Here is a 22,943-nt window from a genome sequence, read left to right on the forward strand (position 1 = left end):
ACCAGACCAGTTTGGGCAGGGGTCTCGATGTGTGGTAGTGGTGGGTGTTTTCTCTCTCTGACATATCAGACCTGACCTCTACTCCATGTCCGCCCTAGACAAGGGATGTCTCAGAGGGATGATTTTGTGGAGACTCCTATAATCACTGTCATTGTCGTTATCACATAGTGCTCACACAGCACTTCCCCAGAGAAGTTAAGCCGTTTACCCAAGGGCATACAGCAAATAGGTAATGGAGCTAAGACTTGAATCCCAGTGGCCGGGCTATAGAGTCTGGGCTTTTAATCACCGTGCTACATGGCTTTGGCAGTGTCTAGGGGATAGATCTGCCGCCAATGGACTCCTCCCCCAGAAAGGTCTCCAGGAGCCAGCCCAGGGATGAGGCCTTCCTGGCTCCATCATCCTGGCTGGGCTGTCACACCTGACTGGTTGTGGCCTGCACTGTCCACAATCATCCCAGCCTGAACAGGGCTGGCTGACTTTGCCTTCCACCTCTCATCCTTCTAATGTGCAGGCCCAGTAGCTCCATTCAAGATATTTCCAGAATTTCATCCCTGACCCCAGTCCCAGGCCCTCATCCTGGTCCATCCTTCATCCTCTCCCACCTGGACTATGGCAGCTCCCCCCAACACCCCAATATGCCAGAGGGACCTATTAACACCTATCACATCAGGACCTTCCTAAAGGCATCTGCTTGCTGCACCTCACTGCAGGTAACAGCCAATGTCTCAACCACAACCCACAAGTCCCTGTGTGAACTTCCCTGTCATCTCTCCAATCTCACCTCCTCTCACTCTCCCCCTCGGTCACTCCACTCTAATCATCCTGGCCTCCTTGTTCCTCCTCACCCCAGGACCTCTGCACTGGCTTTCCTTCTGCCTGGAATGCTCTTTCCCCAGATACCTGGTTCCCTTACTCCTCTCCTTTAGGCTTTCGCTTATTGGTACCTTTCCAATGAGACCTTTTCTGCTCTAACATTGCATCCCACCCCCACCCTCCTCACACACAAACACTCACTCCCTTCCCTGCTTCAGTGTTCGCCATAGCAACACCGTCTTCCTCCGGCTTATACCTTAGATGGTAGGGCATGTGCAGGGGCTGTTCCTCTCCCTGGAACATCCAGTCCACGTGCCTTCCAGGCCAGCTCCTTCTCATCATCAGGTGTCTGCTCAAACATTGTCTCCTTAGAGAGTCCTCCCTCCCACCCAGCCCATTACATTTTCATTCAGTCTTTTTGACACTTATCACAACCTGAAATTATACTGTTTATTAGTTTACTAGTTCATCTTCTGCTCAAGCAGAAAGTGAGCACCACGAGGACAGGACTTTTGTCAGCTGTGTTCACTGCTGTATCCCAGCTTGGCACCAGGCTTGGCAAAGGGTATGAGGGGCTCTTCAGAACCAGGTACAACTCTCTCCAAACAACCCTTGCTCTGCTCTGAGGATGTTTTACTGACCGCAAAGATTGAAGGTGGGGTCGGGACCTGGTTCCCAGGGTAATCACTGCTGACAGGGGTCTTGGGCCCAGGTCAGCCCTAAGGTTCAAGGGGTCCCTAGGAGGAGGTGGTGGGAGCCAGGCCCTTGAGGGAGCCACTGCTATGCCCCGGGCATGGGTCATGGGGCTGGGCCAAGCCCACGTTTGATGCGTCTCTCTTCCTCTGTCTTCTATCATCTGTCCTGGTCCTTATGCACTGGGAGTCTGAGTGTCCAGGAGCTCAGGCTTGGCGTCCAGGGTAGGAGGTGCAGGACCTTGGGCAAGAACCACAGCTATGTCAGGCCCTCCACAGATGATGGTGAAGGCTTGGGATTCCTCAGGTCCAGGGAGCTGGGCCGTCCCAGGCAAAGAAGTAGTAGAGATGGAGGACACAGGGGAATGAGGGGAGTGAGGGGAGGGAAGGAGGGAAGGAAAAAGTGGGGGCAGTGGGAGAAATGGTGAGGAACAGGGAGGTGGAGGTGGGAGGGGGGTGTCAGGAGACAGAGAGAGATACGGGCAGAGAGAGATGTGAGGAGAGAGATGTGGGGGAAGAGAGACATGGAGAGACAGATATGGGGGGTGGGAGAAATGTAGGGGCAGGGAGACAGGGACATGGATATGGGGGATAAAGATGCAGATGAAGAGAGACACGGGAAGTGGGGAGATAGATGGGATGACAGAGACATAGGGGGCAGAAAGACAAAGATGAATGTGGGAGAAAGAGGAAGAGATTGAGAGGCAGGGATGGAATGGGGGCAGGGGAGGCAGAGAGAGACACTGTCAGCCCAAAGGCCCTGGCAGGCTCCATGAAGAGCCCCAGGCCTGAGTCTGAGTTATGTCCTTGCCCCCCCCAACCCCCCGTATGTCCCTCTTGTGCTCCAGCATGGTTCAGGCCACAGTCTCAAACATAAAGCCTCTGGGGACGGCCACTGCAGCTCTAGCTGACTGCTACTATCTGGGGATGTGAACCCAGTGCTGCTAGATCTGCTGAGCCTTCAGGAAAGACCAGAAAATATTTTACAGCATTACTGAGGCCAAAAGAATAATATCTGTGGGCCAGGCCCAACCCACTGGCTGTCAGGTTGAGACACCTTAGCTACAGAGGTACCTCAGGGGCTTTCTGAAACCCCCTCCCACCTCCCTTGTCCAGGCAGGAACAAGGGTCCTGGGACCTCAAGCTTGACCCTGGGGTTTTAAGCAGGAAAAAGGCCTGGTCAAATTTTGATTTTTAAAGACATGATCTCCTCGGGAATTCCTTGGTGGTGCAGTGGTTAGGACTCTGTGCTTCCACTGCAGGGGGCACGGATTCGATCCCTGCTCGGGGAACTAAGACCTCACAAGCCGCGTGGCGTGGCCGAAAAAAAAAGACATGATCCCCTCCACTCCCCACGCCAGAAAATACTCAGCAGTAAAACATAGGGGCAAAAGGGCCTTAGATAGGGCCTGGGAGACTCTAGTATAGAGTTGCAAACTCAAGCTGTATAGGGGCCAGGCAGGGAGCTCTCCCACAGAACACAGGCCTCCTCTGGGGCCAGACACCTGGGTTTGAATCCTGGCTCTGCAACTTACTGACTGCCTGGCTTTGGGCAAGTTACTGGACCACTCTGTGCTTCAGTTTTTTCGTATGGAAAATGGGGACAAGAGCAGTTTCAATATCAAGGTCATAGTGAGTTTTCAATAAGTTATTAACTCTGTGTCTAGAAGAGAGTAAGGGCTGCTTAAATATTATAATATTATTAAATGGAGCAGCCACTACTCAGCTCCCACCGATAGTTGCTTGGCATTGCCAGACTGATTTTTTTTCAAGCCAGAAATTTGGAAACACGGGTGAAATGTTCTGACTTTCAACTCTGGACTCTAGTTTAGCCGAAAGCACACCAACTGTGTGGGCCGGGCAGGGCACTCACCGCGCGCAGGCAGCCCCGGTGCGCCGGCGCCAGCAGGCTCTCCGCGCGCAGCTGCTTCGCCAGCTCTTCCAGAGCCCGCAGCCGCGCCTGGTGCCGCTCGTGGCGCCGCTGGAGCCTCCGCACCCGCCGCTGCAGCGCTCCCAGCGCCGCGCCCAGCCCGGTCCGGGGGTGCTGGGCCGACACTCCAGGGCGCGGCCCCGTGGGAACCGGCGGATGCGGCAGGGGAGTCAGGAACATGGTGGCTGGGGCTTCGGGACCCCCGGATGCTGGCCCCAGCACCGCAAGCTGTACGGGGCCAGGGGCCGGGACGGCTGGGCCAGGGGACAGGGACTTGGCCTCCTGCGGAGGCGGAGGCACGACTGCTTTCTCGGTACTTCGGGAATTCGTCTGCCTCTGGAAGACAAGGCAAGGGATGGGGGATGGAGGACATCAGGGCCGGACTCCAAGGGAAAATTCCTCAGGAGTGGAGGGCTGAGAGTCAGCCTGCAGGAGGGACCTCCCTCAGAGGGGAGGGCGGGGGATCAGACTCCAGCCATGGGACTCTCCTGAGCTCACCTTGGCGGGCAGCGCTCGGGAGAAGATGGAGGGCACAGCATCCGGCCGCAGGTAGCGCACGCCCCAGCGCCACTGGAAGCAAGAGGGGGCGAAGTGCTCGCTGCACAGGTGCTGGTAGCAGCTAGGCACCCAGTGCTCACGCCCCATGTGCCTCAGCCAGGCCTGCAGCCGGGGGCCATCCTTCAGGGGGAACCTGCCGGGGGCGGGGTCAGCGAGATCAGGTCCAACCCCACCCCTCCCTGAGGATACGCACACCCAGAGGTCCCTGAGCTCCAAACCTCTGCCTCCCCTGGGCCAGAATCTGGCCCTGCCTCCCAACCAGGTTCTCAACCTCCTACTCACATCCAGTTCTTCAGGCTTCACCTTTTAAACACCCAGCATCAGCCCACCTCTCCCACCTCCATTGACCCTCCTATCCAGCCTCCAGCCTCCAGCCTCCCCTGGCTGGGTTTTTGCAACAGTCTCCTTCCTGGTCTCTTTGCCCACTGTCACTCTCCCTTCCCCCCAAGTCTGTTCCTCCATATGAATCTCAGGAGGCAGTTTACAAAATCGGACAAATCTAGAATGTGGGAGATCCCATATTCATGGGGGTAGGGGTGGGATTATAGATTAAAAGAGATTTAAGAAACATCAGTCCAAAGGCAGATGTGGACTTTCTCTGCAACAAACCATTCTGTAAAAAGACATTTTAATACAACTGGGGGAAACTGAACATGAATTGGGTATTAGATAATTGTAAGAAGTTAATTTTGCTAGGTGTGATAATTATATTGGTTTAAACTTCTAAAATAGTCATCTGTTAGAAAAATATTCTGAAGTATTTATGGATAAAAGACCTAATGTCTGGAATTTACTTTAAAATACTGCATTAAAGATGTACATGGGAGGAAGGTGGATGAAAAACATTAGCAAAATGTTGACAACTGGTATAACTGAGTGATAGATACATGAGGATTCATTTAAACAACTCTATTTTTTGTGTATGCTTGAAAACATGTTAAAAAGTTTTTAAACAACTTAACAACAACAAATAACCCGATTAAAAAATGGGCAAAGGACTTGAATAGACATTTCTCCAAAGAAGATACAAATGGCCAACCAGCATATGAAAAGATGCTCAACATCATTTATCATTAGGAAAATGCCAATCAAAACCACAAGATTGGGCTTCCCTGGTGGCGCAGTGGTTAAGAATCTGCCTGCCAATGCAGAGGACACAGGTTCGAGCCCTGGTCTGGGAAGATCCCACATGCCGCGGAGCAACTAAGCCCGTGAGCCACAACTACTGAGCCTGCGCATGTAGAGCCTGTGCTCCGCAACGAGAGGCCACGACAATGAGAAGCCCGCGCACCACGATGAAGAGTAGTCCCCGCTCGCTGCAACTAGAGAAAGCCTGCGCACAGAAACGAAGACCCAACACAGCCAAAAATAAATAAATAAAATAAATAAATTTATTTAAAAAACCCCACAAGATATCACCTCATAACCATTAGAATGACTACTATACAAAAACAAACAAACACAAAATAACAAGTGTTGGCAAGGATGAGCAGAAACTGGAACCCTGTGCACTGTTGGTGGGAATGTAAAATGGAGCAGTCTCTATGAATAGTATGGCTGTTCCTCAAAAAATTGAAAATAGAATTACCATATGACCCAACAATCCCTCTTCTGGATACAGACCCCCTAAAAATTGAAAGCAGAGTCTCGAAGAGATATGCGCATACTCACGTGCATAATAGCATTATTTACAATAGCCAAAAGCGGGAAGAAACCCAAGGGTCCATCAACAAATGAATGGATTAGCAAAAGGTGGTATATACATACAATGAAATATTATTCAGCCTTAAAAAGGAAAGAAATTCTGACACATACTATAACATGAATCTTGAGTACATTACGGTAAGTGAAATAAACCAGTCACAAAAAACCCAAATACTGTATGATTCCACTTATATGGGGTATCTAAAGTAGTCAAATTCAGAGAAACAGAAAGTAGAACGGTGGTTGCCAGGGGCTGGGGGGAGGGGGAGGGAAATTGGGAGTTCTTGTTCAATGGGTATAGAGTTTCAGTTTGGCAAGATGAAGAAGTTCTGGAGGTACTTCCCTGGTGGTGCAGTGGTTAAGAATCTGCCTACCGATGCAGGGGACATGGCTTCGATCCCTGGTCCGGGAAGATCCCACATGCCACGGAGCAACTAAGCGCGTGCGCCACAGCTACTGAGCCTGCACTCTAGAGCCCACGAGCCACACCTACTGAGCCTGCGTGCTACAACTACTGAAGCCCGCGTGCCTAGAGCCCGTGCTCTGCAACAAGAGAAGCCACTGCAATGAGAGGCCCGCACATCGCAACGAAGAGTAGCCCCCACTCACCGCAGCTACAGAAATCCCGCGCACGGCAACGAAGACCCAATGCAGCCAAAAATAAATAAATAAATTTAAAAAAAAAAGAAAGAAAAAGTTCTGGAGATTGGTTGCTCAACAATGTGAACATTCTTAATACTACTGAATTTAAAAATGGTTAAGGGGAGGGCTTCCCTGGTGGCGCAGTGGTTGAGAATCTGCCTGCTAATGCAGGCAACACGGGTTCGAGCCCTGGTCTGGGAAGATCCCACATGCCGCGGAGCGGCTGGGCCCGTGAGCCACAGCTGCTGAGCCTGCGCGTCTGGAGCCTGTGATCTGCAACAAGAGAGGCCATGATAGTGAGAGGCCCACGCACTGCGATGAAGAGTGGCCCCCGCTTGCCGCAACTGGAGAAAGCCCTCACACAGAAACGAAGACCCAACACAGCCAAACAAATAAATAAATAAACAGTAATTAAAGGTGCTAATAATTTAAAAAAAAAAAAAAAAAAAAATGGTTAAGGGGAGATTTTATGTTATGTGTATTTTACCACAATTAAAAATTTTTTTAATTTTAAAGTTGTTTTTTTTTAATGAATTAAATAAAAGCTTTCCCAGTGGGAGTGGATAGGGGTTATCTGATAAGGCACCCTCTACAGGTGCCCAACTACTTCTGTGTCCATTAGAAGTAGTGCCACCCGTTAACTGGTGCCACTGTCCCCAACGTCTCTTTTTGCCCCCTTTTATAGCAATACACTTTCTATTTAGACCTGGGCTCAAGACTGTCCACAATAAAGACCTCATTTCCCAGCTTCATTTGCAGCTAGAGGTGGCCACATGATTAAGTTCCGGCCAGTTTGTTCTATGGGAGCTGCCAGAAACTGTGAGACATTAAAGGTTTATTTTAAGCTGCTAAATGTTGGGATAGTTTGTTATGGAGCATTAGATAACTAATACAGTCATTCATCCACATCCCACCTTCACAATGTCTTCCATATCTGTGACATTATTTACTTAATATTTTTCTTAAAATTGACCAACTTATTAAACGAAGATACCTAAAAGAGAAACTTAAACAACAATTGAAAATGGAAAACCAGTATCAATTCCATAAATAGGAGTTAACCATAAAAACACCTGATACCTTTACTTGCTGAGGGCTATAAGGCCTGCTCTTTGTTAAAAAGGAAGAGTAAGGAGTGTTAGAGAGTGGGGGACAATCCCATCCATAGGAGACAGGACAAATAAACTCCGGCATATGCACACAAAAGAATACCACGCAGCTCTAAAATAGGCTGAAGGCACTGTATGAAATGATATGCTATTGTCAGGCATATATTATGTGAAAAAAGCAAGGATCCAAATAGAGTATATCAGCTTTTAGTCATTGTGGCAGCCTGAATAACGGTCCCCCAAAAGACATCCATGTCCTAATCCCCGGAGCCTGTGAATATTGCATTTCATGACAAAAGATGTGATTAAGTTAAGGATCTTGAGATGGGGAAAATTATCCTACATCATCCGGGTTGGCCCTAAATGCAGTTGCAAGTATTCTTATAAGAGGGAAGCAGGAGAACATACTACCACAGATAAAAGAGGAGACGCAATGTGACGACAGAGGCAGAGATTGGAGTGATGTGGCCAAAAGCCAAGGAATGCCTGCGGACACCAGAAACCGGAAGATGCAAGGAACAGATTTTCTCCTAGAGCCTCCTGGGGAATGCAGCCCTGCTGACACCTTGATTTTGGGCCCAGTAAAATCGATCTGGATCGTGAGAGAATAATTCCTATTGTTTTAAGCCACCAGCAGTTTGTAACAGCAGCCATAGGAAACTAACAAAGTAATAAAGGGGGAAACAAGAACATATGTTCAGACTTGCTTGCATTTGCATAAAGACACACTGGGAAAGACACATAAGAAAGTAAAGAGGCCACCAGTGGGGAGGAGGTGGATGGGATGGACAGAGGTTGTTGGTGGGGAGCAAAGGAAGGCTTTCAGGCAAAAGGCAGACAGAGAGGGAAGTGGGGGATAGCTGGTGAATGAGGACAGAAGGGCTGACTCAGAGGAGAGCGTGGCATCCAAAGAGCAGAACCCCAGGGCACAGAGCCAGAAACTCTGGCTGCTGCAGTTCCTTCAGCCTCAATCTGAGATCCAAATGTTCTCACCAGCCTCCTTCTGCCTGGACACGAACATGAAATCCCTTGTACCAGCACTTCCCACCTACTCCTGGGAAGAGACTGCCAACTGATTACTCCATGTCCACTCTCTTCTTCTTCCTTATTAACCAACTCCAACTTTTTTGAGGCCATAACGTACCCTGTTAGATGACTGTCTCCCAGGTTCCTTTGCAGTAGGTGGGCCATGTAACTAAGTTCTGGCCAATACTATCATGTTGGGTGAGACATCTAGGATGGTACCTTAAATGTGAGAGGGTTCTCAAATGGAATCAGAAGCAGCTCAAGAGGCAAAGGAGGAAATTAATATCATAGAAAACCTCTTCCTAATTTGGTCTTGTTTTTATTCTCTTTTGTTCCTCTAGATGGCAACATTTATGATAGGAAATGTCCCTCTCTAAGATTCTACCTTAAGTGCACAGCCAGTGTCCTCCTTTTTTTATAGAATATTTTAGTCTTGTTGGCCATTCTATCCACAGCACTGCTAGGAGTTCTTCTTTTCTTCCTTACTAACATAACTCAAAATGTCTTCAGGGGGTTAACTGCCCAGCAAAAGACTACACTTCCCAGGCTCCTTTGCAGTTGGGGGGGGTGACCAATGATGAAGAACCTACCATTGGGTGGGATTTCTGAGAAGGCTTTGTAAAGCAGACCAGCTTAGTTTAGAGTTGTGTCTCTTTTGCTCTTCGTCCCTTCTCTTTTCTCCCTCCAGAAATGGTTGGGCATGATGGCTGAGGTACTTGGCAGCCACTGGATGGATATGAAAGATGGGACCCTCATCCCTGATGATTGTGGAACTGCCACACCAGTGCTCGTCTGCCAACCTCTGTACTTGTTTCATGCGAGAGAAAAATAAACCTTGCGGTAGATTGTATTATTGTTCAAAACATTTGCTGCCCTTCCCCACACGAAGATACACATTTCCACTCTACTGACCTGACGCTTGCCATAGACTTGCTGTGGCCAAAGAAGTAAAAGTGATATGGGCCACTTCTAAATATACAATTTACCAGGAGCCATTGGGTGATCCTCCCCACTTTCTCTTTTCCCCCTCCCACAAGACCATCAATATTCCAGGTAGGGGAGGCTCCTTCAGCCTGAATCCCCAATTAAGATACAGTAGAGAAGGGCCACAAAGGGCCTGCAAAGGACATTAGTATGAGTGAGGAATAAACCTTTGCTGTGGTAAGCCACTGAGATTCTGTGAGTTTGTCACTGTAGCATAACCTAACCACGCTGATTCCTATAGACCCCATAATTTGGTAAAGCCACTATTATTTCAGGACTTTGTTACTGCCAGACAGATGCAATTCCTACCTGTTAGACACCTCCCCCTGCCATGAGAGATGACTGTCATTTGTTCCTGAAAGGGCCTAAATCACAACTAATGAACGTTTCCTTTTGCACCCAGGCAGGAATTTCGAGTTACTTCCTAGCAGCCACTTCCCTCAGTGTTTCACCTTGTTCCTTCCTAGCATCCATGCCCTCTCTTGAATCTCTTTTGGAGACGGCTCCTCACCAAACTCTTAGCTAAATGGCTTCTTCAAGAGTGACTCAGGGATGGGCCTTGAGGTGGGAATGGGTCAGCCTGTGTGAGGAACAGCCTGGCAGCCATTGGGGGGATTTTAACAACACAGACGTGAACTGATTTTTATACGGTCGCCTGGCTGCTATGCACAGTTCTCACTGTTCTCCTTATTATTATGTGTGAAGCACTTAGAACAGTACCTGGTATACAGTAAGTGCTCTTTAAACAAGTTATTATTGTTATCGCTGTAAGGGAAGCAAGCGTAGAAGTAGGGAGACCAGCAAGCACCTATCACAGCATCTCATTAAGAAATGATGGGGACTTCCCTGGTGGTCCAACAGGTAAGACTCTGCACTCCCAATACAGGGGGCCCGGGTTCGATCCCTGGTCAGGGAACTAGATCCCACATGCATGCCACAACTAAGAGTTCGCATGCCACAATTAGGAAGTCCACATGCTGCAACTAAGAAGTCCACGTGCCACAACTAAAGATCCCACATGCCACAACTAAATATCCCGCATGCCGCAACTAAGACCCAGCACAGCCAAAATAAAGAAAGAAAGAAAGAAAGAAAGAAATATTAAAAGAAGAAAGAAAGAAATAATGGCAGCCTGGGCTACGCTGTGACAGCAGAGGTGATCAGAAGTGGTCAGACTAGGAATGTGGTGGGTTTTCTTTCTTTCCTTATTTCCTGATAGTTTAGTGAGGATTCTTCCCTTTGCATTTATAACTGTATTGCCAAGGAGTTAGGGCTTTTGTTGTGATTGCTGCAGGATGGGACTGTTTTGGAGGGTGGAGTCAAAGGATGGATTAATGGACTAGATTGGGGGTAGTGGTGCTGAAGAAAAGAAAGGATCAAGTTGTGTCCTCAGTTCTTCAATGATTGACCCCGTACCTATCCATGAGCTCCGTCAGGGCAGGAACAAGATCTGTCAGGGTCCTTTGTGTCCAGCAGGAGCTTACTTACTACAGGAGACACTCGGAGTTGCTGACTTAATAAACGATGTCAGAGTGATATATTTTAAAAAGCAAGTCTGGACATACTGATTTAGGTTCAAAGACTCCTCTGCCCTCCTCCTACCCTGAACCAGGGTCCCTCAAGGGATAGCTGGGACATGGCATTCTGAGTTTCCTGAGGAGCCCATCTGAAATGCATTCATCGAATTCATCCAACAAATATTTACTGAGCACCCACTATGTGCCAGGCACTGTTCTAGATGGTGGGGACACAACAGGGAATGAGATAGAAACAAATCCCTGCCTTCATGGAGCTGACATTCTAGTGGAGGAGCCAATAAATGAATATATCAAATATGTGGTATGCCAGAAAGTGGTAAATGTTAAAGGGAAAAATAAAGCAGGAGGCGAATAGGGAGAATATGTATGTACTGGGAGACGGTTATCATTTTACAGAGTGGTGGTCATAAAGGGAAGATCTTTCCAAGCAGAGGGAACAGCACAGGCTGTTCAGAACAGGGGAAGGCCCTGGGGCAACAATGTGCCTGGCATGCTAGAGGAACATGGAATAAGCCAGTGACACTGGAGCAGAGTAAGTAAGGGGCAGGAGGGAGGAGATGAGGTCAGACAGAGAGTGGGGATCCAGCTCCTGTAGGGCTTTGTAGGCCTGTTCTCTGCCTGCTCCAGCCTCATCTTCTTGTCTTTACAGAGTCAGGTGGGAGCTGGGGAGGGGATCTGAGCCCTGATCAGACTGTGGGAGCAGGCTGACAAATGGAGAGACTACTAAAATAGTGCAGTCATGCAGTTGGGAGGTGACAGTGGCCAACAGCAGGGTGAGGGCAAGGAAGGGGGTTAGAAGTGGTAAATTCTTGATAGACTTTAAAGGGAGAGCCAGCAGGATTTGCTAACGGACTGGATGCGGAATGTGTCCTGGCCCACTTAGACTAAGGCCACCAGGGACAAACCTGTAGTCTAGGGAAGTCAGGTTTATTTACCACAGTAATAAGGGGACTGTACACCAGAGATACTGTGGGGAGTTTCATCAAACAGAGGAAAATAATTATTATTTGGGTTTGGTGAATGGGTGAAATTTAGGTGAAAGGTAAGTGAAACAGTGTTTGGATAGCCTCAAAGCAAAGCAGAAATGTGTGTAAAGGGATCAATATCAGACCTGGATTACAAAGTGGGCCCAGGGTCTGTCTCCTTGGAAGCAATAAAGTTTGGATAGATGTGGAATACTGTGTCCAGAAACCCCCTACCTGAAGCTCTGCACCTGGATTGTAAATCAAGGTTGCTTCTCTGTGTCAAAGTGACTCAACTTCTCCAAACCTTAAGTAAGATGTTTCATTCTTACTGATGTAATTTCAAACAGCAGTTTGTGATGGCCTACGATTTTAGAGAACAAAGCTTCCAAGTAAGAAAGCAGCAGTCACTCAAAAGAAAGGGAGTTTTGTCACTTTACATCTGCAGCACATCCCTGAGAAAAATATAGAAAATTTTTTTCCTATTAACTCTTCAGCTAGCTTTTCCCGTGTCTGTCATTCCAGCCAAATAAATAAGAAAGCAGGTCTTTTGTTGTTATTGGGGGTTTTTTTTGTTTTACAGTTCAAGCTAATTTTTACTTTCTCAAGTGTGAGAAAAGAGAAGAAGTAGGGCTTCCCTGGTGGCGCAGTGGTTGAGAGTCTGCCTGCTAATGCAGGGGACACGGGTTCGAGCCCTGGTCTGGGAAGATCCCACATGCCACGGAGCAGCTGGGCCCGTGAGCCACAACTACTGAGCCTGCGCGTCTGGAGCCTGTGCCCCGCAACGGGAGGGGCCGCGATAGTGAGAGGCCCGCGCACCGCGATGAAGAGCGGTCCCCGCACCGCGATGAAGAGTGGCCCCCGCTTGCCGCAACTAGAGAAAGCCCTCGCATGAACTGAAGACCCAACACAGCCAAAAATAAATAATAAACAAATAAATAAAGTAGCTATAAGAGAAGAAGTAAAGATGACTCTAAGGGTTTCTAGCCTGAAAGACGGTAAGGATGCAAAGCTATTAACTAGGATAAGAAAGGCTATGGGAGGTTTTAGGAGAGACAAAATCAGGAGCTTGGTTTCGGATGTTTTGAGTTTGAGATGCCTCAAATCCATGGGGATGGCGAGTGGGAAATTGTAGGCTCTTTCTGAGCCTGCACCAACCTCACTTCTGTCTACACAGCCCTCCCATTCCTCCGCTCGCCCCGTTCACTACCTGCAGTTAATCGTCTACCCCTGCTGTTTCACACATCTGCACCTTTACATGTGCGGTGTTTACTGTTAGTGAAACACTGGGAATACGGTCTCTTCAGCCTGCTAACCCTGCTTCCAGACACCCCCAAGCTGGACTAGGTCCCCCGCACTGCTGCATTTATCCTCGGGCCCGCCCCCACAGGGCCCCGCCTCCCTGCAAGCCCCGCCCCTCGCTTGCGCTCACTTGTAGAAGCTCACCGGGCGGTTGTCCGCGCCCAGTTGGCCCGCATTGTTGGAGCAGTTCGGAGCCCGGCAGTACTTGGGCATGGCTGTCCAACCCAACTGGGTTTTGCCCGGCCTGCAGACGCACTTTGGTCCTCACCGGGCGCCGCCGAACCCCGCCCAGCCCGCGCGCTTGCAGCGTGCCTGACGTAAGGGCCCCTAGGGCCTCGTCACGTGCCCGCGTACTGCGCGCTGGGCCGCGTTACCACAGCTACGCCCTCATCACGTGGCAAATGGAGAAAAGCGAGAATGTCTGCGCAAAGCCGGCTCTTAGCTTCCCTCACATGATGGGGGAGAGATGGCGTCAAGGCGTTTCTGAGTCTGCGCCAACTCTTCAGTCTTTTTTCGGCTCCACCCTACGCTTACATCCGGGCGACTGCCACTGCGCGCATATTCGCCCATGGGTGGGGGTGGGGGGCAGCAAAAAGCGAGGCGAGGAGGCTTTGGCATTAGCCTCGTAAAAGTTAAAACCTGATATTTAGTGAATGATGAAAACACAGACGGCATCAAAAACAAACTCCTCAACGCTCGATCAAGCATCAAACTGAGGAGCCGTGACTCCACCCTGCCAAACACTCCGCTCCGCCTCTTAGCTCTCATTGGTCAAAAGCGCCGCCTGGCAACCCTGAGATTGGCCAGACCGGCAGCCGGCCGCATCCAATGGGCGGCGGCGCCGGCTTTCCCGCGGCCGTTCGCTGTTCGGTGGCGGTTGAGGAGGGTAACGGTCGCCGGGCTCCGGAGCGACGATGGCGGCCTTGGGGCCCGGAGGCTACGCGCGGAACGATGCAGTCGAGAAGTTGCCATCCATCATGGCGGGAGTTCCGGCACGGAGGGCCCAGTCCTCCCCGCCCCCCGTTCCACCGCTCTGCCTCCGGCGGCGGACGAGGCTCTCGGCGGCGCCAGAGGACACGGTGCAGAACCGGGTGAGGAGCTGCTTACCTTGCCCATCTCAGTTCCAGGTTCCCCTGGGTCTCCCTTGGTCCCGCCCTTAGATCTTTGGCCCCGCCTCTCAGCCCCCGGTTGGTACACCCTCTAGCTGTTCTCTGACCCGACTAGTCCTCTAAACCCCGCCCCCTTAGCCAAGGCTCATCCCACTGCCCTGTCTCCTCCTCTCTCGGGTAGTGCCCGTCGTTCCTACTCCCACTTCTCAAACCCTGGCCCCACCCTTAGCCCTTGGAGCGTTGCCGGGGTTCCTCCCTGGCCCTGTACCTTGGAGCGCATTTTAGTTTTGCTAATCACCTCCTAGTTCTGTTTATCCCTTTAGTTACCTTTAGACGTATCTCTGGGCTCTTCCACTTTTGTTGACCTCACCCACCTCTTGGTCTTTAGGGTCCCTACCAGGGTTCAGTTCCGTGTCCTACTTGTTCCAACTCTTCCTCAGCTCTAGCCTGCCTTCCTTCATCCCCTGCCTTCTCTTCCCTTCTCCTTTACCAAGGTGGGATTCTTAGTCCATATTGCCACCCTAAATTATGGACGGTATGTGAGTAATATTTGTAAAATCTCAGCAGCTCTGCCGGAGGTAGGGAGACGGCGTATAGAACAGTTCCTTAAATCCTGAGACACAGAAACAAAGATTTTAGAGTAGGTAGAAGAAATTCCAGTAGCACAGCAGCAATTTAAAAAGTTGTTTTCCAACTCCCCGAGCTGCAAAGTCTGTTTTTATAAAATGGAGATAACAATAACCATGGTGTTGCAGGGAGATGCGACAAGATTGTGAATATGACCAACTTGGCACAAAGTCCAGGTAGAGGGTCAGTACGTGGTAGCTGCTGTGGATCTTGTTCCTCCTCCGTGGCTTTCTTCTACACTCTGATTATATCACCCACTCCTGGGTGCAAGGTGCCTAGGCAAGTGGCCCCTGCCCACTTCTCTCGCCATACTTCCCTTGGCCTCCCTCTCATGAAGGTTCAGTCACAGTGGCCTGCTTTCTGTTTTCCTGAGGCTCCAATCTCTTTTCCGCCTCTTAGCCTTTGTGTGTGGTGAGTCCTCTCTCTGGGCTTTTTGCTACAGTCTACCTGGCTGTTTCCTATCCCTCGAGTCTCAGCCTGAATATCCCTACCGTGAAAGGCCTTCTTGAACCCCAGCCTAAAGCAGACACCCACCTAAGTCTCTCACCCAGAACCCTGTACTTCATAGCCCTTATCTTATATGTTCCTGAAAGTGCCTTGTGGACTCTAAAGTGTATAAAGGAGAGGAATAGCAATAGTAATTTCAGAGACGCAGTATAACAAGGTGGTTAAGGGCACCGCCTCTGAACCCAGACTGCCTGGGCTTTAACCTTAGTTCTGTTCTTCCTTTCCTGATCTTTTCTGTGCCTCAGTTTCCTCATCTGTAAAATGAGGATAATAATATAAGTGTTCCCTTATAGGGTACTGGTGAGGATTAAGTAAGCTCACATATCTTAAGTGCTTAGAACAACAGCTGGCACATTGTAAGTACTCTCTTGGTGTTAGTTACTGCTGTGATTGTGTATTCAACATTTTGGGTGATTGGTGTCATTTATTTTTCTTGTTTGGTGGTGTAGGGTCCATCCAGCTTGCAAGAGACCTAGTCTAAAAATTACCAGCTATGCTAATGCCCAGTAATGCTGATTAACAGATTAAAAAAACGTGACTGCCATTGCCTTGTTGCCTGGGTTAGTCCTGGCACTGCTCCTTCCAGATGGATTACTCTCATGGGCCTCTGTTTCCTCATCTGTAAGGTGGAGATGATGATGATGATAGTGACCACATCACAGGGTTATTGTGAGCATTAAATAAGTTAATACAGTTATAGGTATTTAAACAGTGCCTGTCTCCTGGTTAGATGCTCAATAAATATTAGTTATTACTATCTTCTATTTGCCTTTCATTTCTGAGGCCCACCACCTTGCTTGAGAATGTTTTACTTTATAATAATTAGAAACTAGTCTCTTCAGAATATGAAAATACCACAGTTTGTTAGTTCATACTCTAAATTGTTTAATCAACCATGATGGGGACTGGCTCATTTGACTTATCTTGCTTAGAGAATTTTAAAATTTTAAATGCGATTGTTCAAGTTCACTTGTTTCTTTACTCGTTGAACCTCTAGACTGTGAATTTATTGAGGGAACGGACAGTGTCCACTTTTGTTCACTGCTGTAAGCAAAGTGCTGCACAAAGTGCTGGCTTTGAAGCCAGAGACTACCTGGGTTTGTATCCCAACCTTGCCACTCCACAGGGGTGGGACCTTGGGCCTCTGTCCTCATCTGTAAAATAGTGGTGATAATAGCACCTTCTTCGCCGTGTTGTGGGCTGTCAAGTCTTTCATCCATATAGAATACTTAGAGTCTTATTCACCTTCTCAGTGAGGCCTTCTCCCCTTCCTCTGTACTCTCAATCTCCTTCCTTGCTTAATTTTTCTCTAATGCTCCCATCGTCACCTGACATCTATTTTACATATTTGTTCTGTTCATTTTCTATGTCCACCATCCCATCACCCCCAGAATGTGAGCTCCAGGAGGACAGGGATTTTTTTTGTCTATCTTCCTCACCATTCTGTGCCCTTCACCTAGCACTGTATTTATCAAAGCAGCATTTGAGGAGGTAGATGACGCTAGACGCTCAGTGAATGTGTTGGAGTGACAGGGATTGAATGGGTGGCTGAGGTGACTGTGCCACGTGGGGCCTGCTGGGGCAGCTGCTTCTAATTTGGGCCTTTTCCCTGCAGGTATCACTTGAGAAGGTGCTTGGCATCACAGCCCAGAACAGCAATGGCCTAACCTGTGACCCCAGCACAGGCCACGTGGCCTACCTGGCAGGGTGAGTGAGTCGGTGGGCCTCGGCCTCTGATCACTGATCCTGAGTTCAGAGCCTGAAGTCTTCAGTGAATCTCTCTGGGCCTCGCCTTTTCCGTCTGTAGAATGCAGATAATGCTGCCTACCTCTGAGGGCTGTGGGAAGGATTCCATGGGCCCTTCTGTGTATAGAACAGTACCTGGCATGCGTGAGTGCTAAGAAAGCCTTATTGTGACTGCAGGCAGGAGGTGGCAGTGATTCTGGGAAAGGTAGGTGGTTAAGATCCAAGCCATGGTTGGTGTCAGGCAATCTGGATTTGTGTCCCAGCTCCACTGTGTATGCCCTTCTCCAAGCCTCTGCTTCTGTAAAACAGAACTAGTGATACCCTCCTCTTGGGTAGTTAGTTGAGAGGACTGAAGGACATTTGCAGCTGTTTATTCCACAAATACTGGTCTAGCCTGGCACTCTTCTAGGCACCGAAGGGACCCCTCACCCCCACAGGGCAGGGCAGAGCAGGGCCATAGTAATTCCTGATGAACAGTATCTGCTACTGAGTCTCTGGGAAGCAGCCAGAATAGAGGACAGGGTTGGGCTCTTGAATCTGACAGGTGTGGATTCACTTCCCCACTCTGTCCCTGACCTGCTGGGGAGTCCTGGGTAAAGGACTTCCCTCTCTGTAAAGCACTTTAGTTTCATCATCTATGAAAAGCGACAAAGATTCCTGACCTCATCTGGCGGTTGTGAGGATTTAAAGAGATTGTGCACAGTATGTCTTTATTAGCCCAGAGCCTAACAGTTACCACAGAGGAAGTGTTGGCTTCTATTTAAGATTATACTGATATTAATAATAATGTTGGGACTTCCCTGGTGGCGCAGTGGTTGAGAATCCACCTGCAAATGCAGGGGACACGGGTTCGATCCCTGGTCCGGGAAGATCCCACATGCCGCGGAGCAACTAGGCCCGTGTGCCACAACTACTGAGCCTGTGCTCTAGAGCCCACAAGCCACAACTAATGAGCCTGCGTGCCACAACTACTGAAGCCCATGTGCCTAGAGCCCGCGCTCCGCAGCAAGAGAAACCATCGCAATGAGAAGTCCACGCACTGCAATGAAGAGTAGCCCCCGCTCGCTGCAACTAGAGAAAGCCTGCGTGCAGCAACGAAGACCCAATGCAGCCATAAATAAATAAATAAATAAATGTTTAAAATAATAATGTTAAGTGCCCAGAATTCTCAGCATAGATAATGGGGGAGGAAGAGACTGAAGAGAGAAGCATCTGTTCAGAAAGAGCCTTGTTTGTCTGTGGGCTCTTGTGTTGGGAGTAGAATCATCCCTGGACCCCAATACTCCCCTTAGTTTGGGCACATTTTCCTCTTTCTCCCCAGCTGTGTGGTGGTGATTTTGAACCCCAAGGAGAACAAGCAGCAGCACCTTTTTAATACAGCCAGGTAAGCTGGGACCCGGGCATGGGGTAGGGGTGGGACCAGGGTCCTGGCACATCCCTCCTTCCCCACACTGCCTGGAAGTGCTTGTGGGTGGGTGACTCATTCATTCACCTGGTGGTTCAGTGACATTCACCAAGGGTCTGCTCAGTGCTAGGTACTGTTCCAGGTGTTGGGGACATGGAAGTTAACAAAAGAGACGAGAATCTGCTCTCGTAGAGCTGGCAGCTTGGGTGGTGGGGGGAGGGACAGACTAAACTAGTTGGCAATTCCTAGCCGACCATGAGACCATGACTGTTGCTATGGAGGAAATGACGGGGATGTGTTAGGGCAGGTTCGCAGGCAAAGGACTCTCGTCAGAGTCGTTATCAGAGCCTCCCTGAGGCTGAGAGCTGAAGAAAGTGAGGGGGTGACCCATGTGAAGGTGTGGGGAGAGCATTCCAGGCAGAGGGGACAGCAAGAGCAAAGGCCCTGCAGTGGTTAAGGATCTCAGGATGTTTGAGGAGCAGTCAGGGTTCCAGGGGTGAGGGGAGATGAGGCTGGAGCCAGCAGAAGCCACATCACAGGGGCCTTGGGGAGGGGTTGGCTCTCATGCTGATTGCAAAGAAAAGCTACTAGAGGGCATTTGCAGGCTAAGGATATACTTCACGCACCCCAGCCCTCTAGTACACTCTATCTCCCCTCCTTGCTTTACTTTTTTCCACAAAATGCACTCCTTTTTGATATGCTGTCTAATTTCCTCAGTGATGATATTTACTGTCTCTTTTAACAGTGTGAGCTCTCTGAGGGCAGGGACTTTCTCTTAATTTCTGTGTCCCTATACCTTGAGTCAGTGTCTAGCACGTTGATAACACTTATCGTTTCCTGAATGAATGAGTGTGATTTGGGTTTTAGGAAGATCCCTTCAGCTGCCAGTTTATTGAGGAAGGCCCTTGGCTTTGAGCAGGCCCAAGATGATGCCCGGGGTCTGCCTTGGGGCTGATTGAACACTGTGTCATCCTGGGACTTTGGTCCCAACCGGGTTGTGACCTTTGGGAGGCACCTCACTGCAACTTTTTATTCCACAAATACTGCACAAATAGCTCAAGCTTAGCTCCTTTGGCCTGGCTCTCCAGGTGGACGGATAAGTTGTGGGTTTTCTTCTTCCCTTACGATCCCTAAGGCAAGGTCCCTAAGATACGGTTTGGTAGATACAGATTCCCTCTCAGAAGGGGCTTCTTGGACCCTTGACTCTGACTGTGGGTTCTGTCACTGGTGGTGAGGGCAGAGATGGGTTCCAATCCAGACTTAAGTGTTTATTCACTATGTGATCTCAGGTGAAATACTTCTTGTCAATAATCACAAACTAGAGGCCCACAGACTTGTCTGACAGTATGTCTTAAATATCGGACTTACTTGACAACATTTAAAGTTTTCTACACAAAAATCCAGATGCCCTCTCGTTTTAGAAATGTGAGAGATTCAGATCTGTGGGGCCCACATTCTCCTATGGCAGGGATGGGCTGGAGCTTGGTGGCATTTGTCAGAATGCCCCTTGCCCAATTCTTTTCATCCTCCCTGTTGCCTCCCTGAGTCCTGTAGGCGGTAGAGTAGGTAACCTTGATCCGAAGCAGATAGCATAGAAGTGTCCACTCTCAGTCACAGATGGGTCTGTCTTAGGAGGCAGTGTGGCCAGAGTGGAGGTTTTCATTGTGGCTGCATTTCAGAGTCACCTGATCCCAGGCTTCAGCCCCAGAGAAGGCTGAATCAGTTAGTCTGGAGTAAGACCTAAGGACTGCCAATTTTTAAACTTTTTATATTGAAATAATTTCAGACCTACAAGAATAGTACATAGAGCACCTGTACACCTTTCACCCATATTTCCCAAATGCCAACATTTTACCACATTTGCTTTATCATTCTCTGTCTATAGGAATTCCCTGGCAGTCCAGTGGTTAGGACTCCGTCCTTTCACTGCCAAGGGCCCAGCTTCGATCCCTGGTTGGGGAACTAAGATCTCGCAAGCTGCACTCTGCGGCCCCCCAAAAAAAAAAGTATCATTCTCTGATTCTCTGTCTATATACATAGTAATTTTTTTCTGAACCATCTGAAAGTAAGTTGCATACCTGATACCTCTGTACCTCTAAATACTTAAGTGTGAATTTACTGCAAAAAAAAAAAAAAGTATGACCTTTCAGAACCACAAATGATTGAGCAAAATCAGGAAATTAAAATTGGTACATCACTACCATCTGCTCCTCGTTCAGCCTTCACCATTTGTCCCAAGAATGTCCTTTACAGCAAAAAGGATTCTGTCCAGAATCACGCATTGCCTTCAGTTGTCTCTTCAGTCTCCTTCAATCTAAAGAGGTTTCCTCCATCTTTTCTTGACTTTCATGACCTTGATACCTTTGAGGATTGCAGGCCAGGTGTTTTGTAGAATGTCCCAGCGTTTGGGTTTGTGTGCTGTTTCCTCATAGATAGAGTTAGGTTCTGCAGGAACACCTCAGAAGGAATGCTGCGTTCTGCTCAGCGCATTCTGTCAGGAGCTGCGTGATGTCGTTCTCTCCTGTGGCTGGTGGTGATCACCTTGAGCCCTTGGTTAAGGTGGCGTCTGCCAAGCTTCTCCACTGGGAAGCCTCCCTTTTCCCCTTTGTGATTAGTGAGTATCTTGAGGGGAGCTTCTCTGAAACTAGGCAGATACTACCCTGTTCCTTACTTTAACTCACTAGTTTTAGCATGGCTGTGATATTTTTCAAAAGCTCCCTGGAGAATTCTCATGTGCCCTGTCTGGTTTGGTAACCTTGGCACGACTTCCTTGTGTTGAGGTCTCCTCATCTCAAAACTGGCTAGGAAGGGTGCGTGAGGAATCGGCGTAGCGGTGCCCATTTGGCAGAGGGCCAGGCTAGGGCAGCTGCAGACGACAGACCCGCCCTCTTCCCCACCCCCAACAGGCATGGCTTAAAACGCAAGGGCGTGCTCTTCCTGCACATACAAAACCAGGAAGTAGGCACTTAGGGGCTGGTGTCTCTGCCAGCATCAGGGACCCCACTCCTTCTGTCTTTCTGTTCACCATGCTTATTGGGAGGCTTAAGATCACCTCATGGCTCAAGGTGAAATTCTGGTTGTCATGTGGGAGCAAGTGGGGAGCAGGGCCAAGAGTTCCCTTTGAGAAGCTTTTCTGGAAGTCCCACACAACACTTCAGCTTACCTCTCATTGGCCAGACTGCGTCATGTAGCTGTGCCTGTGTGGCTGCAGGAGAGGTGAGGAGATGCACTCCAGCTGGGGCCGTTGCCATCCCCATGAAAACTGGGCTTCCCTTCGTGAGGAAAGAGAGGCGAGTGGATATTGGATAGGCAGCACACCTTGGCTGTTACCTTAAGGAGCAGTGGAAGCTGCAGAGGGTTGAGTTGATGATGATAAATGTTCTATGAGATTTTCAGTGAGTCAGAGCCCTCGACTTAGTTATCTGCACAGCAGTTTACTCATTCGAGGTGGACAATTACTAGACTGCTAAGGAACAGAGGTAAAAACAGGATTAAAAGAGAGAGAGGAGAGAAAAAACAACACAGTCTGGGAACAGTGAAACTTGCTGCCACAAAACATGCAAACTAGACTGGTCGTTCAGGGCTCTTGCAGGCTAGCTGGGAGTGTCGAAGAGAAATGTGTTGGTTGTTTACGGGTTTTCCAGGACACCTTCAGCGTTTAGCAGTGGAGCACAGGCTGCAGGCTGTCTCAGTGTGATGTCTGCCGGGGTCCGCCATCAGTACCACCTGCATAGTTAGGCCAGATCTGTACCATTTCCTGCATCTGAATTTCTCAGGGTTACAGGGTAGATGGGGTCTTAGGGAGCCCACCCTGTCAGAGGGAGAGGGAAGGAGGGTTTCCATACAGCATCCACCCCATCAGGGTTTGGGGTTTTGGGGAGGAAGGGGCCTTTGCTTTAACAAAACCCCATTTCCCTGTGCCACTGCCCCCGCTTCTTCCAGCAGCAGGGAACGCACTGGGTGCTGTGCTGGGCAAGCACGCAGCCCTGGCTCTCGGGGAGCCGCAGGCGCTCACCTGTCCCAGCCTCTTGGGAGTGAGGAGTGGGCCAAGTGCTGTGAGCACAGCCAGGCTGGGGTCTGGCTGCCCATCCTCAGGGGAATCAGTGATCAACCCCTTTCCTTGCCCCCAGGAAGTCTCTGAGTGCCCTGGCCTTCTCCCCTGATGGAAAGTACATAGTGACGGGAGAGGTGAGTCGTGATCATGACTGAGTGGGTGGGGAGGGGCCTTGGGGCCATTCCTTCTGCTCCCAGGAGGCCTGAGGAATCCCTGGAATAGCTCCTTCCTG

General features: G+C 49.4%; 2 protein-coding genes across 9 annotated transcripts in view; one reads left to right on the forward strand and one right to left on the reverse strand.

Annotated features, from left to right (window-relative positions):
- Nucleotides 1-1,247: 1,247 nt before the first annotated feature.
- Nucleotides 1,248-14,430, reverse strand: THAP8 (THAP domain containing 8). Of its 4 annotated transcripts, none has more exons than XM_057533411.1 (4): nucleotides 14,371-14,430; nucleotides 3,937-4,129; nucleotides 3,382-3,774; nucleotides 1,248-1,825 (listed from the first exon to the last, which is right to left on the reverse strand). In XM_057533411.1, the coding sequence occupies exons 2-4, from the start codon at nucleotides 4,081-4,083 to the stop codon at nucleotides 1,685-1,687; spliced, it is 681 nt and encodes a 226-aa protein (XP_057389394.1). In that variant the 5' UTR covers nucleotides 4,084-4,129; nucleotides 14,371-14,430; the 3' UTR covers nucleotides 1,248-1,684. The 4 variants fall into 4 exon arrangements, with proteins under 4 accessions (XP_057389394.1, XP_057389392.1, XP_057389393.1 ...); XM_057533409.1 differs by lacking the exon at nucleotides 14,371-14,430 and adding an exon at nucleotides 13,408-13,701; XM_057533410.1 differs by lacking the exon at nucleotides 14,371-14,430 and adding an exon at nucleotides 13,394-13,701 and having other exon boundaries at nucleotides 1,248-1,749.
- Nucleotides 14,017-22,943, forward strand: part of WDR62 (WD repeat domain 62) — a 46,062-nt gene continuing 37,135 nt past the window's right edge. For all 5 annotated transcript variants that reach the window (XM_007165183.2, XM_057533268.1, XM_057533269.1 and 2 more), the window contains exons 1-4: nucleotides 14,017-14,354; nucleotides 17,122-17,213; nucleotides 18,574-18,636; nucleotides 22,788-22,845. In XM_007165183.2, the coding sequence (XP_007165245.2) occupies nucleotides 14,178-14,354; nucleotides 17,122-17,213; nucleotides 18,574-18,636; nucleotides 22,788-22,845 (390 nt within the window). In that variant the 5' untranslated portion in view covers nucleotides 14,017-14,177. The remainder of the gene's footprint in view (nucleotides 14,355-17,121; nucleotides 17,214-18,573; nucleotides 18,637-22,787; nucleotides 22,846-22,943) is intronic.

Source organism: Balaenoptera acutorostrata, chromosome 19 (assembly GCF_949987535.1).
Source record: "Balaenoptera acutorostrata chromosome 19, mBalAcu1.1, whole genome shotgun sequence".
NCBI lineage: Eukaryota > Metazoa > Chordata > Mammalia > Artiodactyla > Balaenopteridae > Balaenoptera > Balaenoptera acutorostrata.

Coding starts and splice junctions, on each gene's coding strand:
- THAP8 (XM_057533408.1), bottom strand. CDS start 13,476: ATGCCCAAGTACTGCCGGGCTCCGAACTGCTCCAACAATGCGGGCCAA. Junction 3,775..3,936: donor CCCGAGCGCTGCCCGCCAAG/GTGAGCTCAGGA, acceptor CTTGTCTTCCAG/AGGCAGACGAATTCCCGAAG. Junction 1,826..3,381: donor ACCGGGGCTGCCTGCGCGCG/GTGAGTGCCCTG, acceptor GGGACGGCCCAG/CTCCCTGGACCTGAGGAATC.